This window comes from Schistocerca piceifrons, chromosome 5, assembly GCF_021461385.2.
Source record: "Schistocerca piceifrons isolate TAMUIC-IGC-003096 chromosome 5, iqSchPice1.1, whole genome shotgun sequence".
Classification (NCBI taxonomy): domain Eukaryota; kingdom Metazoa; phylum Arthropoda; class Insecta; order Orthoptera; family Acrididae; genus Schistocerca; species Schistocerca piceifrons.
Window position 1 is genome coordinate 322023186 of NC_060142.1, and position 19076 is coordinate 322042261.

The following is a 19076-nucleotide window of genomic DNA, read 5'->3' on the forward strand; positions in this document are numbered from 1 at the left end:
TAGTGTAAAAGGTGCCAGTGGCCAAGTGGATTCCATGATGGTGGATTCTATTAAGATGGTGTAAAATGGATGGATGTGCAAATTGATAAACAGAACATCCATAGTCTGGTTTTGAACGGACAGGGGATTGGCACAAAAGGAGGAGGGTGGTCCGATCTACTCCCCAGGAAGTACCGCTTAGAACACAAAGAACATTGAGAGACCGGGTACAGCATGCAGCCAGGTAAGACACATGCTAGGGCCAAGAAAATCTTCTATCAACCAAGAGTCCCAGTAATTTCATAGTTTCAGCAAATGGAAGATCAACAGGCCCAAGATGTAAATATGGTGGAATAAACTGATTGCACCGCCAGAAATTCATAAAAACGCTTTTGTCAGTGGAAGAGCAAAACCCAATATCGACATGAGCAAAGATGATCGAGACATTGCTGAAGAAGCTGCTCAAGGAGACAAGTGTGTGGAGAACTGCAGTAGATCGCAAAGTTATTGACAAAAGGGGAGATGGAGATGCTGGCAATAGACAGGAGATATTAGAGTTAATGGCTACAGCAAAGAGCATGACATCAGGACGGAGCTCTGAGGCACCCTGTTCTCCTGGATGAAAATATCCGATAAGGCCAAACCCACACATACCTTGAAAATTTGGACTTTTAAAAATTCCTGAAGGAAACAGGGCATGTTGTCCTGGTAGCCCCACATGTAGAGAGTATGGAGGATACCCGTCCTCCAGCAGCTGTCCAAATTGGAAAACACGGCCACAGTCTGGAATTTCTGCAGGAAACCTTTCATGACATGGGTTGACAAGGTGATGAGTTCATGAACTGCAGAATGGTGCACTTGAAATCCACATTGCGAGATTCATGCCATCATACCAACCAGCCATGAATCACGCGTTCCATCACCTTGCAAACACAGCTGGTGAGAGAACTGGGGTGGTAGCTTTAAGGAAGGTGTTTGTCCTTACCAGGCTTAGGTATGGGTATGACAGTGGCTTCATGCCAGCATCTGGAAAACATGCCAACTGCCTAAATGTGATTGTTATATGAAGGAGAAAGTGCTTGGCCGTGTGAGAAAGGTGCTGCGACATCTGAATGTGACCATTGTCAGGCCGTGGGGCTGAAGGTCGGGATGAAGTGACAGCATGATCTAGTTCCATCACTGTAAAGGTGGCATTGGAGCATTCATGATTCTGAGAGGAGAAGGGTACCACCTGATCCTCGTCTCCACTTGTTTTGCCTGAGCCTCCTCCACGCTCTTCTGAGGGAGAAAGGTGGGGTGATAATAGGCAGAGCTCAAAATCTCCACAACATGGTGGCCCAGGGTGCTGGAGATAGCTACAGGGTATGCAAGGATATCATCTGCTACAGTCAGGGCAGAAATCAGGGAATGGACCTTGGTCTAGAGAGCTGACTGAGGTTGCCCCACATGATGGAAGAGAGAGTGGAACTGTTCATAGAAGCAATAATGAAATCCATATAGCTAGTTTACTATCACAAAGAATATGATAACACTGCACATGCAACTGTTTATAATGAATACAGTTTGCCATCGTATCATGATGCTTAAAAAGAAAGAGAGGAAATCTTTGCATGCAAATTGCATTGCAACGTGCCTCAGTCTACTAGGGGACCAGGACACGACGTGGAACTTTTTGCAGCAGTAAGTATAACATTCAAGAGGTACTCTACCTGGTCATCACAACTGGGGAAAAGTTGTTTGTCAAAGGTTGCCATAGACGAATTTAGCCTCCAGTTGGTCTTGGAAAACTGCTAATTGGTTTTACATGTAGGTGTGGTAGGAGTCAACAGACAGATACCACAACATAAATGGTCACTTGATTACATATGAGAGAGAACAGACCACTCGATAGGACAGGCAAGTGGGCAGTGCAGAATGAGAGGTCCAAATGGGAATAGTTGTGCATGGAGTCTGAAAGGGACATACATGCTCCAGTGTTAAGACAAACGAGGTTGAGTTGATTGAGAAGGTCAGCCAAGAGGGCACTTCTCTGACAGGTTCTGGAAGAGCCCCCAAGGGGATGGTGTGCATTGAAGTCATCGAGCAGTGGAAAGTAGTGAGAGAGTTGACCAACAAGCTAGAGGAAGTCTGCCCTGGCAACACTGAATGATGGACAGTTGTAGACATTGCAAAGATGAAAGGTGAAGCAAGGAAGGATAATGCAGGCTGGAACAGCTTGCAACCAAGTGTTCACTGAGATGTCTTCACTTAAAACCTCCGGGTTGATAGGTCATGGTCAAAGCATAAAACTCTCCCAACATTTCGTCTCCGACTGCGGGAGACATCCTCCGAGGTAAAGCGGCACACTGCAAAGAGAACTCGAGCAAGCGCTGATTATATAGGCAGTACTGAGGGCGCCACTGTCAGTCATTTGGCATCGGCTACAAGACTGTCTCTGGTAATGTCAACATTCTCGACTGAAAGTAATAGATCGTCACGCTTCTGGTGCAATGCTGACATCCAAATTTTATACAGTTTATCTTCCTCTTTTGTGTTAAAATTATTATGGTGTTTATCAATCTCGATAGCCTACCTACACTTGCATGCATAATAATGCGAGGTTTTAGATATGATACTAATCTTGTTGAATTTTATTTCATGATTACTTTCCTGGTAAACATGTTCTGCTAAGGCCGATTTATCCGTGTGACCCAGGTGGCAATTACTCTTACGTTCATCAAGATGGATGTTAACACTTCTCTTTGTGGTACCGATGTGAACCTGTGCACAACTACAAGAAATTTTATATACACCCGATGTAGCCAAAGGATGTCATGCATCTTTTGCTGATCTTAAATATTCTTATATTTCTTTGTGGGTCTGAAAATAGTTTCCACTCCATACTTGCTTAACACATTCCCAATGCGATCTGTATCCTTACTAATCAGTGGAAGAAAAATCTTGCCGTTGAGGCTGTTGTTCATCGTTGCTCTTGATTCTCTGCCTAGATCAAAGTGCTCAATCGGTCTCCTTGCTAGAATAGCCATTCTTCACGAAAGTTGACCATAGATGTTCAGTCTCATCTTTTAAATGAACAGGTTCACAAATTTCATATGCCCAGTCTACCAAAGTTTTTGTTACACTTCTTTTGTCTAGGGTGGTGGTTAGAACCTTTACGCAGATAATGATGAGAATGTGTGGCCTTTCTATACACCTTATAGCCCAACATTCTATCCTGTCGTTTAATCACAAACACATCCAGAAAATTCAGTTGCCCATTACTCTCTGTCTCCATAGTAAATTGGATTTTTGGATCAATGCTGTTTAGATGTGTCAGGAAGGCATCCAACATCTCTGCTCCATGTGTCCATATTACGAAAGTGTCAACAACATATCAATACCGTCTGGCTGGCCTCTTACTGTGTCTGCAATGCCCGTTGTTCAAAAGTCTCCATAAACAAGTTAGCCCCTGCAGGACTAAGAGGACTGTCCACAGCCACTCCGTCCATCTGTTCATAAAAATCACTATTGTATTGAAAGTAGGTTGTGGTGAGGCAGTGTCAGAATAATGCCACAATATCAGTAGGAAAAATATCCTTTATGTACAAGATAGCCTTGTTTACTGGAATCATGGTATATAGCATCAAAACTAATGAGGATATCATCTGGGCCCACGCTCTTTCCTACCAACATAAGGTTGCAGCAATGAGGTAATGTGTCTAACTCATAGGTGGGACCACCTACAGTGCTGACAATTGACCTCAAAGGAATGTCAGGTTTATGCACTTTGGGTAATCCATAGAGTCTAGGTGGGTACGCTTCTGTTTTACAAAGCAGCTTCTTATCGTCAGAGGAGAATGAAGACACTCTCACCAGTAGATTCGTCATTTTTAAAATCTTCATAGTCTGATCCTTCTGAAGTACATAAAATTCCTTGTAGTCATGGACAGGTTTATATCGGCAACGTAAAGAGAAGTGTTCAACACCCATCTTGTTGGGTCACGCAGATAAATTGGCCATAGCAGAACATGTTTACCAGGAAGATAATCATGAAATAAAATTCAGTGAGACGAGCATCATATCTAAAACCTCGCATTATTATGCACGCATGTATAGAGAGGCTACGGAGATTGATAAACAGCGTAATAATTTTAAGGTGGAAGGTGTTAAACTAGATAAAATTTGGATGTCTCCGTTGCACCGGAAGCATGGCAATCAATTACTTTTAATCGAGAACGATGGCACTACCAGAGACAGTCTCTAGCCAACGTCACGCAATGGACAGTGGCGCCCTCTGTACTGCCTATATAATCAGCGCTTCCTCGAGTTCTCTTTACAGTTCGCTGCTTTACCTAGGAGGATGTCTTCTACAGTCAGGGGAGAGTTTTATACATTTACCATGGCCTATCAGCCTGGAAGTTTTAAATGAAGACAATACCAGTCATGAAAGCCTACGTTGTATGTTCATCGAGATGGTTTGCTTATGAATGTCATCTCAGATGAGTAGTACGAGTCCCCCACAAGATGCAATGTCGTCCTTTGTGGAGGAAATATCAAAGCAGACTGGAAGGAAATGCGAGAGGTCGAAGTGGTTGCAATAAGCCAATTTTGTTTCCTGGAGGCAGAAAACTAGTCAACACTGTGATTCCAAGAGCAGCCATAATGCCTCCATGTTAGATCTAAATGCTGCGAAGGAACATTCCAATGGAGGAGAGATGTAACTGGGAAAGGGGACAAATGAAAGGTTGTCATCTTGGTGGCTGCCGAGTGCTAGCCTTCAAAGACTCAGTTCTATAGGGCATGGAGGCTGGAAGATCCTGTTCCATGAGATCTACAGTCATTAGCATTCTCACTGGCTTGGCCTGCGGGTTCCACAGCAGAAAAACGGTAGGTGGTATGCACTGGTGAAATGGAGGTCGGCCAGATAAGGCTATAACACTGCGACTCTGTTGAAGAGGATCTCTTGAGTCGCGAAAGGCAAAAACCATTTGCCTTTAATTTCTTAAAGCCTTGGAAGTTGGCAGATGAAGACTCAGATGTTTATTGGCTGGCTCAATGTAAAGTTTTCACAGGAGTATTCTTTTTGGCCTCTCTGGCCTGTCAGTTGTGTAGCAGGTGATTTTGCCACTGGAGGCGAAGATTTGATGGCTTGTTGCAGAGCTGGAGGGGAAGGAGACAGGGATGCCACTGTTATACTCAGCGATTTTACAGCTGCAGTGCTAAACTTGAGGTCAAAAGTCTGCATGGTCATGACCTCCATGGAGCAAGGTGTAGAAAGAATGGTACTTTAAGTGCTAGACAGGAAAACGCAGGGCTTTTGACTAGCCAACAACTTGTGAGTGACAGGGTAAAGTACTTTTTCCTTCACCCAGATCTCCTGGACAGCTCGCTCATTGAAATACACAGGACATTCTCAGGATGAGAGTGCATTTTGCCATTGCAACTGATACGGGAAGGAGGCGGGCAATCGCCCTCTTGAGTATTCCTACCACAAGTAACTCATTTGCCCTTGTTTTGACAGGACATGGAAGTATGGTGGTAATGCTGACACTGGCAGCAAAGCAACAGGTATGGTCGGACTGTGATGACTTCATAGCCTGCTTCCATCTCCGATGGAAGGACTACTCTTCAAATGAGAGAAAAGAGTGCATGTAGGTACTAAGGCTCTATCAACCTTTTCAATTATCTGATGGACTGCAGTGATGACCTGATCAGAGAGCTAAGTTTGGATTTCTCCTTCTATTAGACCATCGAGCAACCTAGCGTAAATAATACCACATGAAGAATTCAGCGGTAGATGGGCCTCAACGTGAAGAAGATAGCGGGCTTGAAAATCACAATTGGTCTCCAAAAGCGAAGTTGCATTATGTAAATAAGGGCAAGATTTCACAGGGCCTGCAACTGCATCAGCATCTTTCTGAATAATAAATGAATTAACCATAGCGAAGTACTAACCGCCTACAGTAATTGATACCATGAGGAACTGAGGTGCAGTTGGGAGATTCTTTGAATCTTTAGCCTCATTTTGTTTACATTTAGTAGACATAGACTGAGGTGGTGATTGGCTCAATGTGAGAAAATCCTCCACGATTGCCAGCATCTCTGATGGCACATCCTTCCAACTGTGGGGCTCCCTCATGCGGGTGGGGGCGGGGAGGGGCACTCATGTGCTTTATTGTTCACACCTCCTGAACTCCTGACAGAGGGAACAATTGGCAATTTGTGAAGGTAACAGCTCTGGCAATCACCCCTCCCTGGGTCTGGCCTGTACCAGAGGGTATGTGCAAACCCCATGTGTCAACCTGGGGCTGGGAATTACGCATAACCGTCACCTGTTGTGCATCAAATGCATGGGCCATCCTTCATGAGCACATAGAGAGGAGGAGGAAGAAGAAGAAGAAGAAAGAAAGAAAGAAAGAAAGAAAGAAAGAGGAACCTCAAACATCAACAGAGGAAGGGTAGGAGATGGGGAATGAAGAAAGTAAGAAAGAAAAAACAGTTGAGGGACTATTCTGTGAGGCTATTAAAACTTCGGAACACATTCTCAAAAATATCCCAAGAATGTTCCCCAAAGGTGGGGAGAAAGAATAGCAGGAGTATAGGCCCACAGCACAGAAAGGGAAAAGGTGCTGCAAAGGCTGAGTCCCCTGTGCTAGCCAAGCATGAACTCATGAGAAAGTGGTGAGTCCCCTGGGAGGGGGTCCCAATTGGCTCTATCGATTCTGAAAGAATGTCATCTACTCCAAGGTTTTTTTTTTTGACTTAGGCCTTTTAGTGCTGTCAAATTCTTCTCACAATTTATCTCCCATCTCATCTAGTCTCTCTTCCCTTTCTATAATATAGCCCCCAAGTTCATTTCCCTCCCATAGACCTTTCCCTTGTTTGCTTAGTATTGGCTTGCGATGTGGGCTCTTAAATATTCACACAGCAGCTTTTCTTTTTACTCCAATGGTTTCTTTAATTTTCTTGTAGGTAGTATCTACGTTCACAAAGTCATGCATGGTTCAACAGCTTTCCACTTTTCCTCTAGCTATTCCTGCCAACCGTTTGGCACTTTGTCAGTCTCATTTTTCCTGCTTCACATGATGTACTGGGTGTTTCAAAAAGGACTTTACAACTTTGAAAATTCATATAAATTAATTCATAGTACCTATAGAGTTAATTGTAGTCTCAATCTGTAGGGAAATACATCAAGTTTTGTCTCGCATAGTTCGCCAGTGCCAAATCGCACCATAAGGAGCACTAGTGGCAGTTGCATAAAAGAGGACTGCCTTCACTGGACCCAAGTGTGCTAGCTGTGCATTTTGGTTTGAAGAATCTAAGTCAGCGACAGCAGTTCAGCATAATTTCTGTACCAAGTATGCTGAAGCTCCTCCTAGTAGGCGTACCGTTTATGGGTGGCAAAAATGTTTTGTAGAAACAAGATGCTCAGTAAGACATGGGAAATCATCATCAGGTCATCCAAGCACATTTGATGACATCGTTGAGCAAGTAAGACAATGCTTTATCGACAGCCCTACTAAATCGACCCGGTGTGCATCACGAAATCTGCAAATGCCACGTACGACTGTTTGGCATGTGTTGATAAATTGTTTGCATTTGAAATCGTACACATTGATGATCATACAAGCAATAAAAGACACTGATAAAACTGCTCGCAAGGACTTCTGTGTAGATGTGTTAAATCAATGACATGAGGATGAACATTTCTTGGACAAAATCATCTTTTTTGACAAGTCCATTTTTCATTTAAGTGGCAAGGTTAACACACCAACTGCAGGATTCGGGGCAGTGAAAATCCACATCAAACAATGGAACATGTTTGTGATAGCCCTAAACTGAAATTTTTTGTGCATTGAGCGAGAGCAAAGTGTACAGTCCCTTTTTCTTCCATGAGAGAACCATCAACGGGATAGTGAACCTGGATATGTTACAACAATTTTTGACATCACAGATCAATGAGGATGACCAAGAATGAAATGTTTACTTCATGCTAGATGGTGCACCAATTCACTACCTGGCTGATGTCCGAGATTTTCTCAGTGACCCCTTTCCAGGTCAATTGATTGGCTGTCATGTGCCAATTGCATGACACCCACATTCCCCAGACCTGACACCACTTTTTTTTTTTTAAGGGTAAATCAAAGATACTGTTCTTGTACCTCCTGTGCTGGCTTCTCTACCTGGACTTACAGCAAGAATTTATCAAAGCAACCCATTCCTCTTATTGCATTTCTGTCCCCAGGTTCAGTTTGTTTCTTTTAATCCCAGTTCCATCTCAATTTCTGAACTTTCTGCAATTTATTCAGTTTTAATCTAGTCCATGAACAATATATTACATTGAAAGACGGTATCTACTCCTGGAAATGTCTTGCAGTTTAGACCGCTTTTGAAACACTATTACCATCATGTAAGATATTTGAAACCTTCTGGTGCCTGCAGTTCTCTTCCACCTATACAATGTTCCTACATGACCCCTAATGCAATGGTTTAATTATGATGGGTGGAAGTTGTACCACACACTTCTTTCATTCCTTTCTGCCATTCCACATTCACTGTGTTTTCTTCTCTTGCTTCTCCTGCTGCTGAATTACAGTCCATCATGGATTTTCACCTCTCGACTACCCAAATAATTGCTTTCATCTCTATATATTCTTTCAATTTCTTCATCAGTGGAGCTAGTTGGCATATAATATTGCACTACTATGGTGAGTGTTGTCTGAGCTATGATAACATTCCTATTTTCTTACTCATTAAACCTGTTCTTGCATTACCCCTACCTGATTTTGTATTTGTAACTTACCCACCTAACCAGAAATCCAGTTCTTCCTGCCATTGTACTTACCTAATTCCCACTACACCTAATTTCAAACTATCAATCTTCCTTTTCAAATTCTCTAGCCTAAGTACACAGTTAAGGGCTCTAACATTTGACACTGATATGTAGTACTATTTTTCCCAATGACTTCCTGCATAGTCTCTCCCACCCAGATATTAAAATGGGGGACTATTTTTCCTATATGCCCTCCCAAAATATAAACGCTTGTTTCCCATTGCATGGGAAGGCAATGTTGGTAAATGCAGTCAATTATCCAGCCTGTTGCTCCAGCAGCTACAGAAAATGTCTTGATGCCCATCGTCAGAAACCACAGGTCAGTCTGGCCTCTCCACAGATAGCCCCTGTGCTATGGCTACCTGTGTCATTAAGAAATGCAAGCTAGCTCCTCCACAAAGTCCATGGTTGGAACTTTTTGGTATTGGCATAATACTTATCTTCTTGGGTATTTCATTACATACGGGTGAAAATTTCATGCTGAAAAGTATTTTTTTTTTCCTTCCACTTTGAGGATAAGAAGCATATTGGCTATCATATTTACATGGGCATTCATTATGATACATGAAATACATTCACAGTTGCAAATATATATAACCATCAGCTGTATAACAGACTGACAATGAAAATTTTGCTGGACCGGGATTCGAACCAGGCTTTCCCACTATGCGAATTGTTGACTTAACTGGTTGTGAGTCGTGCTTGGGTAGCTCAGATGGTAGAGCACTTGCCTGCGAAAGACAAAGATCCCGAGTTCGAGTCTCGGTTCGGCACACAGTTTTAATCTGCCAGGAAGTTTCACTAGCACAATGCTTTTAATATGATCCAAGTGTGACACTCACTTTTATGTTTAATCAGCTTTCAGTACTACATTACTAATATCAGGATTTTGCTCAGTACTATTTCAGCTTTTAGCACATGCACACTAAGTTTCCGGCTCAACTGCTTGGCTCATGGTGATACAAATCAGTGAATGTGTTATGTATATATTGAGTCTAGGTATGTAATGAATAAACGTGTGCTGGTAACATTATGACAAAAGGGACAGGGTGAAACCAGATGCCAGCACACAACCTTCTCCTCTCTAACAGCATCACTGCTGTCCCCATTTGATGGATGGATGACTATCAAAAGTGCCACATGCTATCATTACATGCAACACTGGACAGGTTTGGAATTTATACAGGAGCACCACACCACCTCTCCTGCCCTTAAAGTCAGAAAAGCTAATATAGTTTCCTATATTTTTTGTATTTACTCGTAGCACTTAGAATTTTGTCCCCTGAAGGCAAACTGGAAGACACTGTCAATCTTTTCCTCATCCCGTGGGTAAGTACTACACTATAAATGTGCCTCATCGTTATCCCAAGTTAATATTGGATTATAAATCATCTCTCTAAGGGCAACAATCAAGAAGTTCTAAACACTTATCGGCAGATGTTTCACTGCCAGGCCTCTGCATCAGGCATGTGGTTCTGCTGTAGCTTGTAGGGGCCTCTTGGCAGTCAGAAGTGTTAATCTAGTCTTAGATTAATTTCAAAATTTACAATGGTAGAAAATTTCACAGGAATGGAATTCGCCCCCCCCCCCCCCCCTGAATCATTTTTCATGCCATTTGACAGGAATGGAATCCACCCCCCCCCCTCCCCCGAATCATTTTTCAGTGATGCCAATCATTTGCCTACAGGAGTGCATTTGATTATACAGTTTTCTTTTTAACTTTTCAGTCAAGAAACTACACTCAAAACAAATGACATGCATTTTTGTGCAATGATGCAGCACACAGCTTTCACCAATTTACTCAACTATACTGTGAATAGAAAGCCAAGCATGAATAAAGCACTGCACTTACTGCACCATAGAGCACAAAATTCATACTTCTTAGTCTTTGTGTAGCACATAAAGATGACTTAAGGAGCTTTCTTATCTTCTTAGAGATTCCCGAAAGTACTTTAAAAAGACATGTTCCAGCTTCACAACAAGCATGCATTCCAAACAGTACCATAGCATTAGAAAGAATTCAAGTGATTACAATGCCATCTTTCCCATAGACAGTTGCATTTAAAGCTTAACACTAGAAAGGTAGATTTATGATTAATTAGGATTTATGAAGTATTTCTTTTCTTTGGTATTTTATTTGATACACCTAAGAACTGTTGAAGGAGTCAACTTTACAAAGCTGTAATTTCTCTTTTGAAAAATTGTAAGCAATTCAACAATGAAGTGGCAATGATCAGCAATTTTGCAGAGTTGTTGCATCTTGGCACTTGCACATTCCAATCTGCTATAGTATGTAAGAACGTAATCCCAAAAGTAAGGTCTCCTACCTTTTTTTTCTATGTTATATATAGAAGTGCAGAACTCTGTGTGGCAGTTGGTCACACTGTTATGAAGAGTGCTTCACACACTGTGTGTAAACATGCACACACCGCACTGAGGCACTGTCTTGACAGCTGTCCAGAATGGGGCTCCTGTTGGATGTTACCACCAAGTGCGAATTGCACGCAGTTATTCGGTTTTTGAACACAAAGTGTGCTGCACCAATTGAAATCCATCACCAATTGACAGAAGTGTATGATGAGTCCTGCATGGATGTCAAAAATGTTCGTAAGTGGTGTAGAGAGTTTGCAGCTGGTTGGACCGAAATTCACGAGAAACAAAGGAGCAGGCGACCATCAGTTTCTGAGAAGACAGTGTTTAAGGTTGAGCAAAGCATGCGGGGAGATCGGCAGATCACCCTGGATGATCTCTGCACGTTGGTTCCTGAGGTTTCCCGAAGCACTGCTCACAGAATTTTAACGGAAACAAACACTGAACTACAGGAAGGTGTGCACAAGATGTGTGCCACACATGCTGACTCAGGACCACATGCGGCAACGAGTTCATGCTTCCTGCACATTTCTTCACCGCCTTGCAGCTGAACAGGACAACTTTCTGGACTCAATTGTCACGGATGACGAAACCTGGGCATACCACTTTAAACATGACACCAAGCAACAACCACGCCAGTGGCGGCATCCTCCTTCACCAAAGCCGCAGAAATTCAAACAAACACATTGTGCCAGTAAAGTCAAGACAACCATTTTTTGGGATCAGAAAGGGGTATTGTTGACGACTATGCCCTCTGGGAATGCTGATAGGTACTGAGAGACTGAAAAAACTCAAACGGGCAATTCAGAACTGGAGAAGAGGAATGTTCAGCAAGGGCATACAATTTCTCCATGGCAACGCTTGCCCACACATCGCTCAGCAAACCGTTGCTCTCCAGCGACAGTTTCAGTGGAACATTATCACCCACCCACCCTATAGTCCTGACTTGGCACCCAGTGACTATCACCTGTTCCCTAAGTTAAAACAACATTTGGCCGGATAGCGATTCAGCTCCCATGACGAGGTGAAAGAAGAGGTTCATAACTTTCAAAACAGCATGGCGGCGAGCATACAAAAACTGCCACAGCATCTACAAAAATGCATCGACAAATGGAAATTATGTCGAAAAATATCTAAATGTTCAAGCTGTAAACTGATGTAAACCATTGTAGAAATAAACAGGTGTATGTACTTACAAAAAAAAATAGAATACCTTACTTTCGGGAATACCCTCGTACAGTGTGATTCAGGCAATATTGCCAGCAGGAAATTTTCACTCTGCTGTGGCACGTGCACGGATATGAAACTCGCTGGCGGACCAAAACAGTGTGCCAGACCAAAACAGTGTGCCAGACCAAAACAGTGTGCCAGACCAAAACAGTGTGCCAGACCAAAACAGTGTGCCAGACCAAAACAGTGTGCCAGACCAAAACAGTGTGCCAGACCAAAACAGTGTGCCAGACCAAAACAGTGTGCCAGACCAAAACTAATTTGGGACCTTTGCCTTTCAGAGGAAGTGGAACATAGGAGATGAGGTACTGGCAAAAGTAAAGCTGGGAGAACAGGTCGTGAATCCTCATTGGGTAGCTCTGTTGGTGCAGCACTTACGCACGAAAGGCAAAGGTCCCAAATTCGAGTCTTCGTTCAGCACGCACTTTTCACTTTTAATCTGCCAGATAATTGTGTGTGTGTGTGTGTGTGTGTGTGTGTGTGTGTGTGTGTGTGTGTGTGTGTGTGTGTGTAAGACTTCGAACATGTCTCGTCAACTTGGACTTTTTAATTATGTACCAGAGACAGTGGAAGATTTTATGAGCAAGAAGGAATCAGTGAAGGATGACTCAGATGCTAATCTAAGTCAACCAAAAATCAATCTGAGCTGAACACCCGCCAGCCAACAACTGTCTCTTGAATCTAAAATTTGGAGAAATTTATGGTATTTGTTCTTACTGGCCTGGAGAAAATATTACCATGTGAAACAAGATGATTCATTCAATTCATGCCCAGCAAGATTGACAAGTATTGTCTCAAATACTGGACTTCTGCCAATGTGGTGACAAAGTAAACATGTGATGCTTTCCCATACCTCAAAAAAGCATGCACACACAAAGAGATGCAATCACCTAGTGCGTTGTTCTGCATCTTGTGGAGCATTTTTAAATCAAGGAAGAAATGTGAAGACCGACAACTATTTCACATCTCAACCTGCTAAGAAGCTTTAAGAACTTCACTCCCAATGTCCCAGGAAAGGTAGAACTGACACCTAGGCACTATGCAGCGTGATGCATATGAGCCCAACAATATGCTGAATGGACTAGTCAGACTTGGCAGCAAGTTGTATTAACAGATGAGACCTGCATATGCCTTCAACCAGACAATCATCGGAGACATCGGTGGAGGCAGTTTAGTCACCCTGAATGTCTTTAGTACACACACTGTCCAGCATGGTTGTGGTTCCTGATGTTCTGGGGTGGTATTATGTGGGGTAAACATATGTCACTGGTGGTCACTGAAAACAATCAAATGGCTATATGATACAGGGATGACATCATCCTATGTGTAGTGCAACAATATGGGCAGCATTTTCTAGAGGGATATGTCTTAATGCATGACAATTCGAGTGCACATTTTGTGAATATGTTCCTTCACGATAACTAAATCACTAGACTAAAATGGCCAGCATGTTCTCCACCCACGAACCCTGTCAAACATGCCAGGGACTACTCATGAGGTATCTACAACACACTGCCACTGACTGGGACAATCTGTACCAACAGTGCTTTTATGATCTAGGGACAGTATTCCACGATGAATACAAGCACGCATCAATGCAAGATGACATTTTATTGGGTACTGGAGGTACATGTGTATGCTGCAATCTGGAATACACTAAGGAAGTCCAGATTTATTATTGTACAACTTGCAATTTTTTGTTTTCATGAGCAATAAAGGGAGCTGAAATGTTCTTGTTTATCTTTATTCCATTTTTACGTAAAGGGAGGGGGACACACACACACACACACACACACACACACACACACACACACACAGAGAGACCGCTATTCCTGCAAGGGCAACTTGTCCAAAAGCTTACACATTTACGATTCATTTTTCACTGTGCCTGTCTGACTCAACACCACTCTCTGTGGCAACCTACAATCTATATTCTTCATATTGTGATTACACTGTTCAATGTATGGCTGATGCACATCTATATGATCTTTTCATGGTGACAAATTTGTCTTATCTACAAAATAGCAATGAACAAGAAATGGAAAAGTTCATACATCATGGGAACAGGAGAGCAGGAAGAACAGATGAAAGAGGATACAGGACAAAACTCGTCTAAGCTGAAGTAGTGCCAAATCAGTTTTACAAAGGCAATAAAACCAGTGAGGAAAATGCCTGATGAACTCCAGAAGTAGTTCTTATGAGTAAATAATATTTGATATTTTATTCCTCAATTACTATAGACGTATAAACCCAATGCCATTTGTAATTACATACATCTTTTCCAGGGCTCAAACAGTTCCAGTTCCAACTGTAACAAGAGAGATTACGGTTTGTCACATCAATGGTGAGGTCATTAAACACAGTTGGTGCTGAGAATGAAACTGGCTGTCTTTTTCGAAGGAATGACATTTGCCTTTAGCACTGCACGGAAAATTGTCCTTCCAAGTAAGTCTGGTGACTTAACCACTACACCACCTCATTGAGCACAGTTGAGAACATTTTCCCAACCATTTAACTAAAAACATGTTTGATGTTTGTTAGACTTTTTTTGGATAAAAGGGCAAGGACACTATAAACCTTTTTGCAACATCTGTAATAAAAAATTCAATAAATATTCTTAATGGCACCTTACATTATAGCACATTTTTGTACCAATCACACCAGGCTTTGTTATTTTCATGAATTCCAGTTTATTTCTTCACTTTAATAACTAGTATGCAGATGCTTTAAAGTTTAATAAACAATTTCAATTTTAAGGCTTATGTCATATGAAAGCTTAAGAGGATCTAAATTGCCTCTAAACTTCAAGTGCACTTAGTAGTTTCATTGCTGAGTATAATGTTTGCTGACTTTATAATTTTAGTCCCACAACCACAACAAAGCTGGGATCTGCCAGCATGATATTGACACCAGCTGTATATTTGCTGCGAAGTAAATCAACAACTTGCACACATATACCCAAGCATACACAAATTTACATGATCATGTTTTTAAGTAACCAGTTTATTTGTGTAACAATAGCATACAATATAAGTTAATAAATCTCCGATGTGGAATCTTCTGCATCTGAAAGGATTCACACAGCTTTAACAAAATGAGGTACAAGGGCACAAGCTGACCTTCCAACTGAGGAATCCAATAAGAAAGTGGATTACCAAATTCAGTAACCAACTTCTATCAACAACTATGAATCACACGAGCATAAAAGTTCTTTAAACACAAACAAAATCCCACAACAGTTTGAGGCTTGTTACCTGACCCCACACATATTGATAGCCCTTTATTTTGTAACAAAATAAAGTATCTTGACATTCACAAGAAATAAACACTTTTATAACACAATTTCACACTGCAGCTATATTAGTATCAATACTGTTCACCTATCCATGTATCATCACTTTAGATGTCATAGTTCATAATTTAGCTACCTGGAGATGCTTTAAAAAGCAAGCGAGTTTGTGAAATATGGTCCTCCTAAAATTTATATTATGTAATAAAGCTGGGAGTGTTCTAGTGTCAAGATCTACACTTACATGACCAATTTATTATATTCAAGTTTTAAGCAAAGGCAATGAGATGTCACTTTCCTTACTTCAGTTTCTCACTAACATTACAAAGATTTCTATAAGAAACCTAGCAATTCTACCAGAACTGCAATTTTTAAAATTTTCACACATCAGAATTTGGTTCAATAAAAACTTGCACACTTTAACAATGTTAGCAAATGCTCACTCTCCATGGGTACACCAGTCAGAATACAAATTACTTCACTGTATAACCTATTGCTTTTAAATTCAGATCCCATCACATCTACAAAAAGCATGTACTATAATAAGATGAGACTGCTACATGAGGCACTAGGACAATGACAAGTAACTTGCCAAAATATCCTTCCTCCGATATTACGTGAACCTGAAATTTTAAGCAGTACCACTTGTAGGTGGCCAATATTATATGATCTCCAGGATTTATTACAGGAACTGCACCAAGTTCGCAGACTGACGTTCACAGCAATTATCACATTCCTGGTGAGATTAAAATATTTTATATCACGTTATAACAAAAAATATTTACATATCATTAGGCTACATTAAATTGTGATTTGTATGACTATGGTTCCCAGTAATGAAACTGTTGAAGATGACTATATGTAAATATATATAAATAGCAGCAAACACTGCATTAATGACATCATAAAAAGTATTAACTAGTTAATTTAACTGTCTTTGTTCCACTCATCAATGAATATTTACAATATGTCCAGTCAAATATGGCAGTTAAACATGAGACCAACAAGGACAGTGCCACTTAAACAAGTGAAAGGCACAAATAAATTATGTACTGCATAGAAATATATATAATATATTTATATATATCAGCTTTCCTCATTCAGGAGGCCACAGCACATATGGGCACATATTTCAACAACTACATACAAACTGTTTCTTAAAATGCCATGTTATAAACTTTGTTGCTATCTACATTTGTTACTTAATGGAAGTATTCTTGTTGGCATCTTTTTGTAACCAATTTGAATGTGCATTGTATGGAGTCAACTGTAGCAGATTGCAGATATAAATGTCTGTATCAACATTTCTTACTTGAACAATCAGTAAACTACATTACAGTTCCTGATTGTCCATAACAATAACCCATTACATAAAATATTAAAGAGTATAAAAGTGCAACACTGGAATTAAGTACAAACAATGTTGTGTTTTATGGTATATTATTTTGTGAATTTTTATGACTCAAATGAATGTTCTCTTTCTGAGTTCTATTCTTCAAACGGAGAACACACACTCAGGTCACCAAAACATTAATACATCGTTAAAAACTTTATTAAGAACAACAAAAAGGTAACAGTTATGCCTTCTGGCATTGTTCACTTTCTATGCCTGATTGAATCCTTCCCATGGTCAGGTGTGTTTTTCCTGCAACAAATGGAGAGAAGTAAATATTGTATTTACCATGAATGAAACTATTTAGATACAAAAGTAAGTACCTTTTGATGAGAAGCAAACAGAAGAATTGATCTTCAACATAACTACATATTTAAAGAGTTTTTCTAGCTACAAAAGTTGAATAACTTCCAGTCGAGAATAGTGAGCTCCAAATATGGTGCTTCCTTTTGTAATCTCCAGTGTAAGACATTACTACGAAACTTTTACATGGATATTAACTAGATCATTCAAGAAACTTTATGTAAAAATTACTGAACTTTCAACTCTACAGCAATAGCAATACTAGCAGTTTTAAATATAAGGTCAATTATTGTTTGTTTATGAACCAAGTAACAGTATCATCTTTTAAGCAACACCAACAAGCTTTTTGGGATCCCAAAGGAAGTCCTTTGTACATCGTGGATAGTATCCTACCTGTTCAAAGGAACCAAAAGACATGCCTTCACAGACCTACAGAGGCAAGTGCTGGGGCCAAAGGCAAGGAATTTGTCAGTGGCTGCAGGTGGGCACAAAAGCCTGCCAGGTCCTTGTCCTCTACTAACTATCCCACTATCAGCCTACAGTGCTCTTGACAAATTTGTAATGAGACACCCAAAACCACAATATAAGAACCACTGTCTTACATGATAAGACTAATTTACAGTTGTTTCTACAGATTCAACACACAATCCAATAACCCCATCAACACACCATCATCTGCCTGTTCAAAATCCATTTCATTTGGTGACAATCTGGTCAATCAATCTATGCACAAATTACTGGACTCAAAAAGATTGAATAAGATGCCTTTACATTATTTTGGAAATATGCCACAGAATAAATTTTTCAAACAGCATTTTTACTTACTGCTCTGGACTGTTATCTGTGTCACTTTCTTCAAGTTCCGCCTTGTTGCGCTTCTTCTCATAAATCAAGATAATGGCACACAGTACAAACACTTCAGCACATATGCCGAGGAATGGCCATAAAGCAGCAAGTTTGTCTAGAAACAGAAGCACTGTTTATTAGCACTATCACAATAGGGACATAACTTATTATTATAACAATAATAAATAATGGAAAATCCAGGACAGAATGTAACTGTCTGGCTTCACGCGTGTGTGTGTGTGTGTGTGTGTGTGTGTGTGTGTGTGTAAAACTAGTATTGCATTACATTATACAAAACCTACATGACACTTCTGGTTTTAAATTTGGGCTTTATACAGATATTTACAGTTGGGCACTTCTATGCTGACGGCACAGCCTATTCAATATGGTTCACATGGTGGTTCTGGAATTTGAACACCAGAAATTAAGTCTGGTAATACAATAATTATTCTGAAGACAAAACTATGAATATATGCTGGTATCACTAACATTTTCCTTGTATCAACCAGAATTTTCTTCAATCACCCTTCAACCTCTGAAACACCTGTCAAATTCTACGAAATTTTCGAATTACCCAAGGTTCCAATCTCTTAAAACATTGTTGCTGTACAATTTCTCATGCAACCACAAATTGCCAACTACTCCAGTCACAGCATCCAATTATAAATACATGTGCTTGTACCGGGAGTACACTACGCGAGGGATTTGAGTGTTAAGTAAAGATTGAAGGAAACTGAAAAGACGGCGGTACTGAGAAATGACGTGCCTATATGTGGTTTTCAATTGAAGCAGATGGTCGATATGAGACCTTCCCTCCTGAAAGCCATCCTGGTAAGGAGATAAAAGGTCCCAAG

General features: G+C 40.7%; 1 protein-coding gene across 3 annotated transcripts in view; it reads right to left on the reverse strand.

Annotated features, from left to right (window-relative positions):
- Window positions 1–15373: 15373 nt before the first annotated feature.
- LOC124797894 (basigin) overlaps window positions 15374–19076 on the reverse strand; it is a 77332-nt gene continuing 73629 nt past the window's right edge. For all 3 annotated transcript variants that reach the window (XM_047261008.1, XM_047261007.1, XM_047261009.1), the window contains exons 6-7: window positions 18202–18337; window positions 15374–17325 (exon numbers count right to left, since the gene is read on the reverse strand). In XM_047261008.1, the coding sequence (XP_047116964.1) occupies window positions 17277–17325; window positions 18202–18337 (185 nt within the window). In that variant the 3' untranslated portion in view covers window positions 15374–17276. The remainder of the gene's footprint in view (window positions 17326–18201; window positions 18338–19076) is intronic.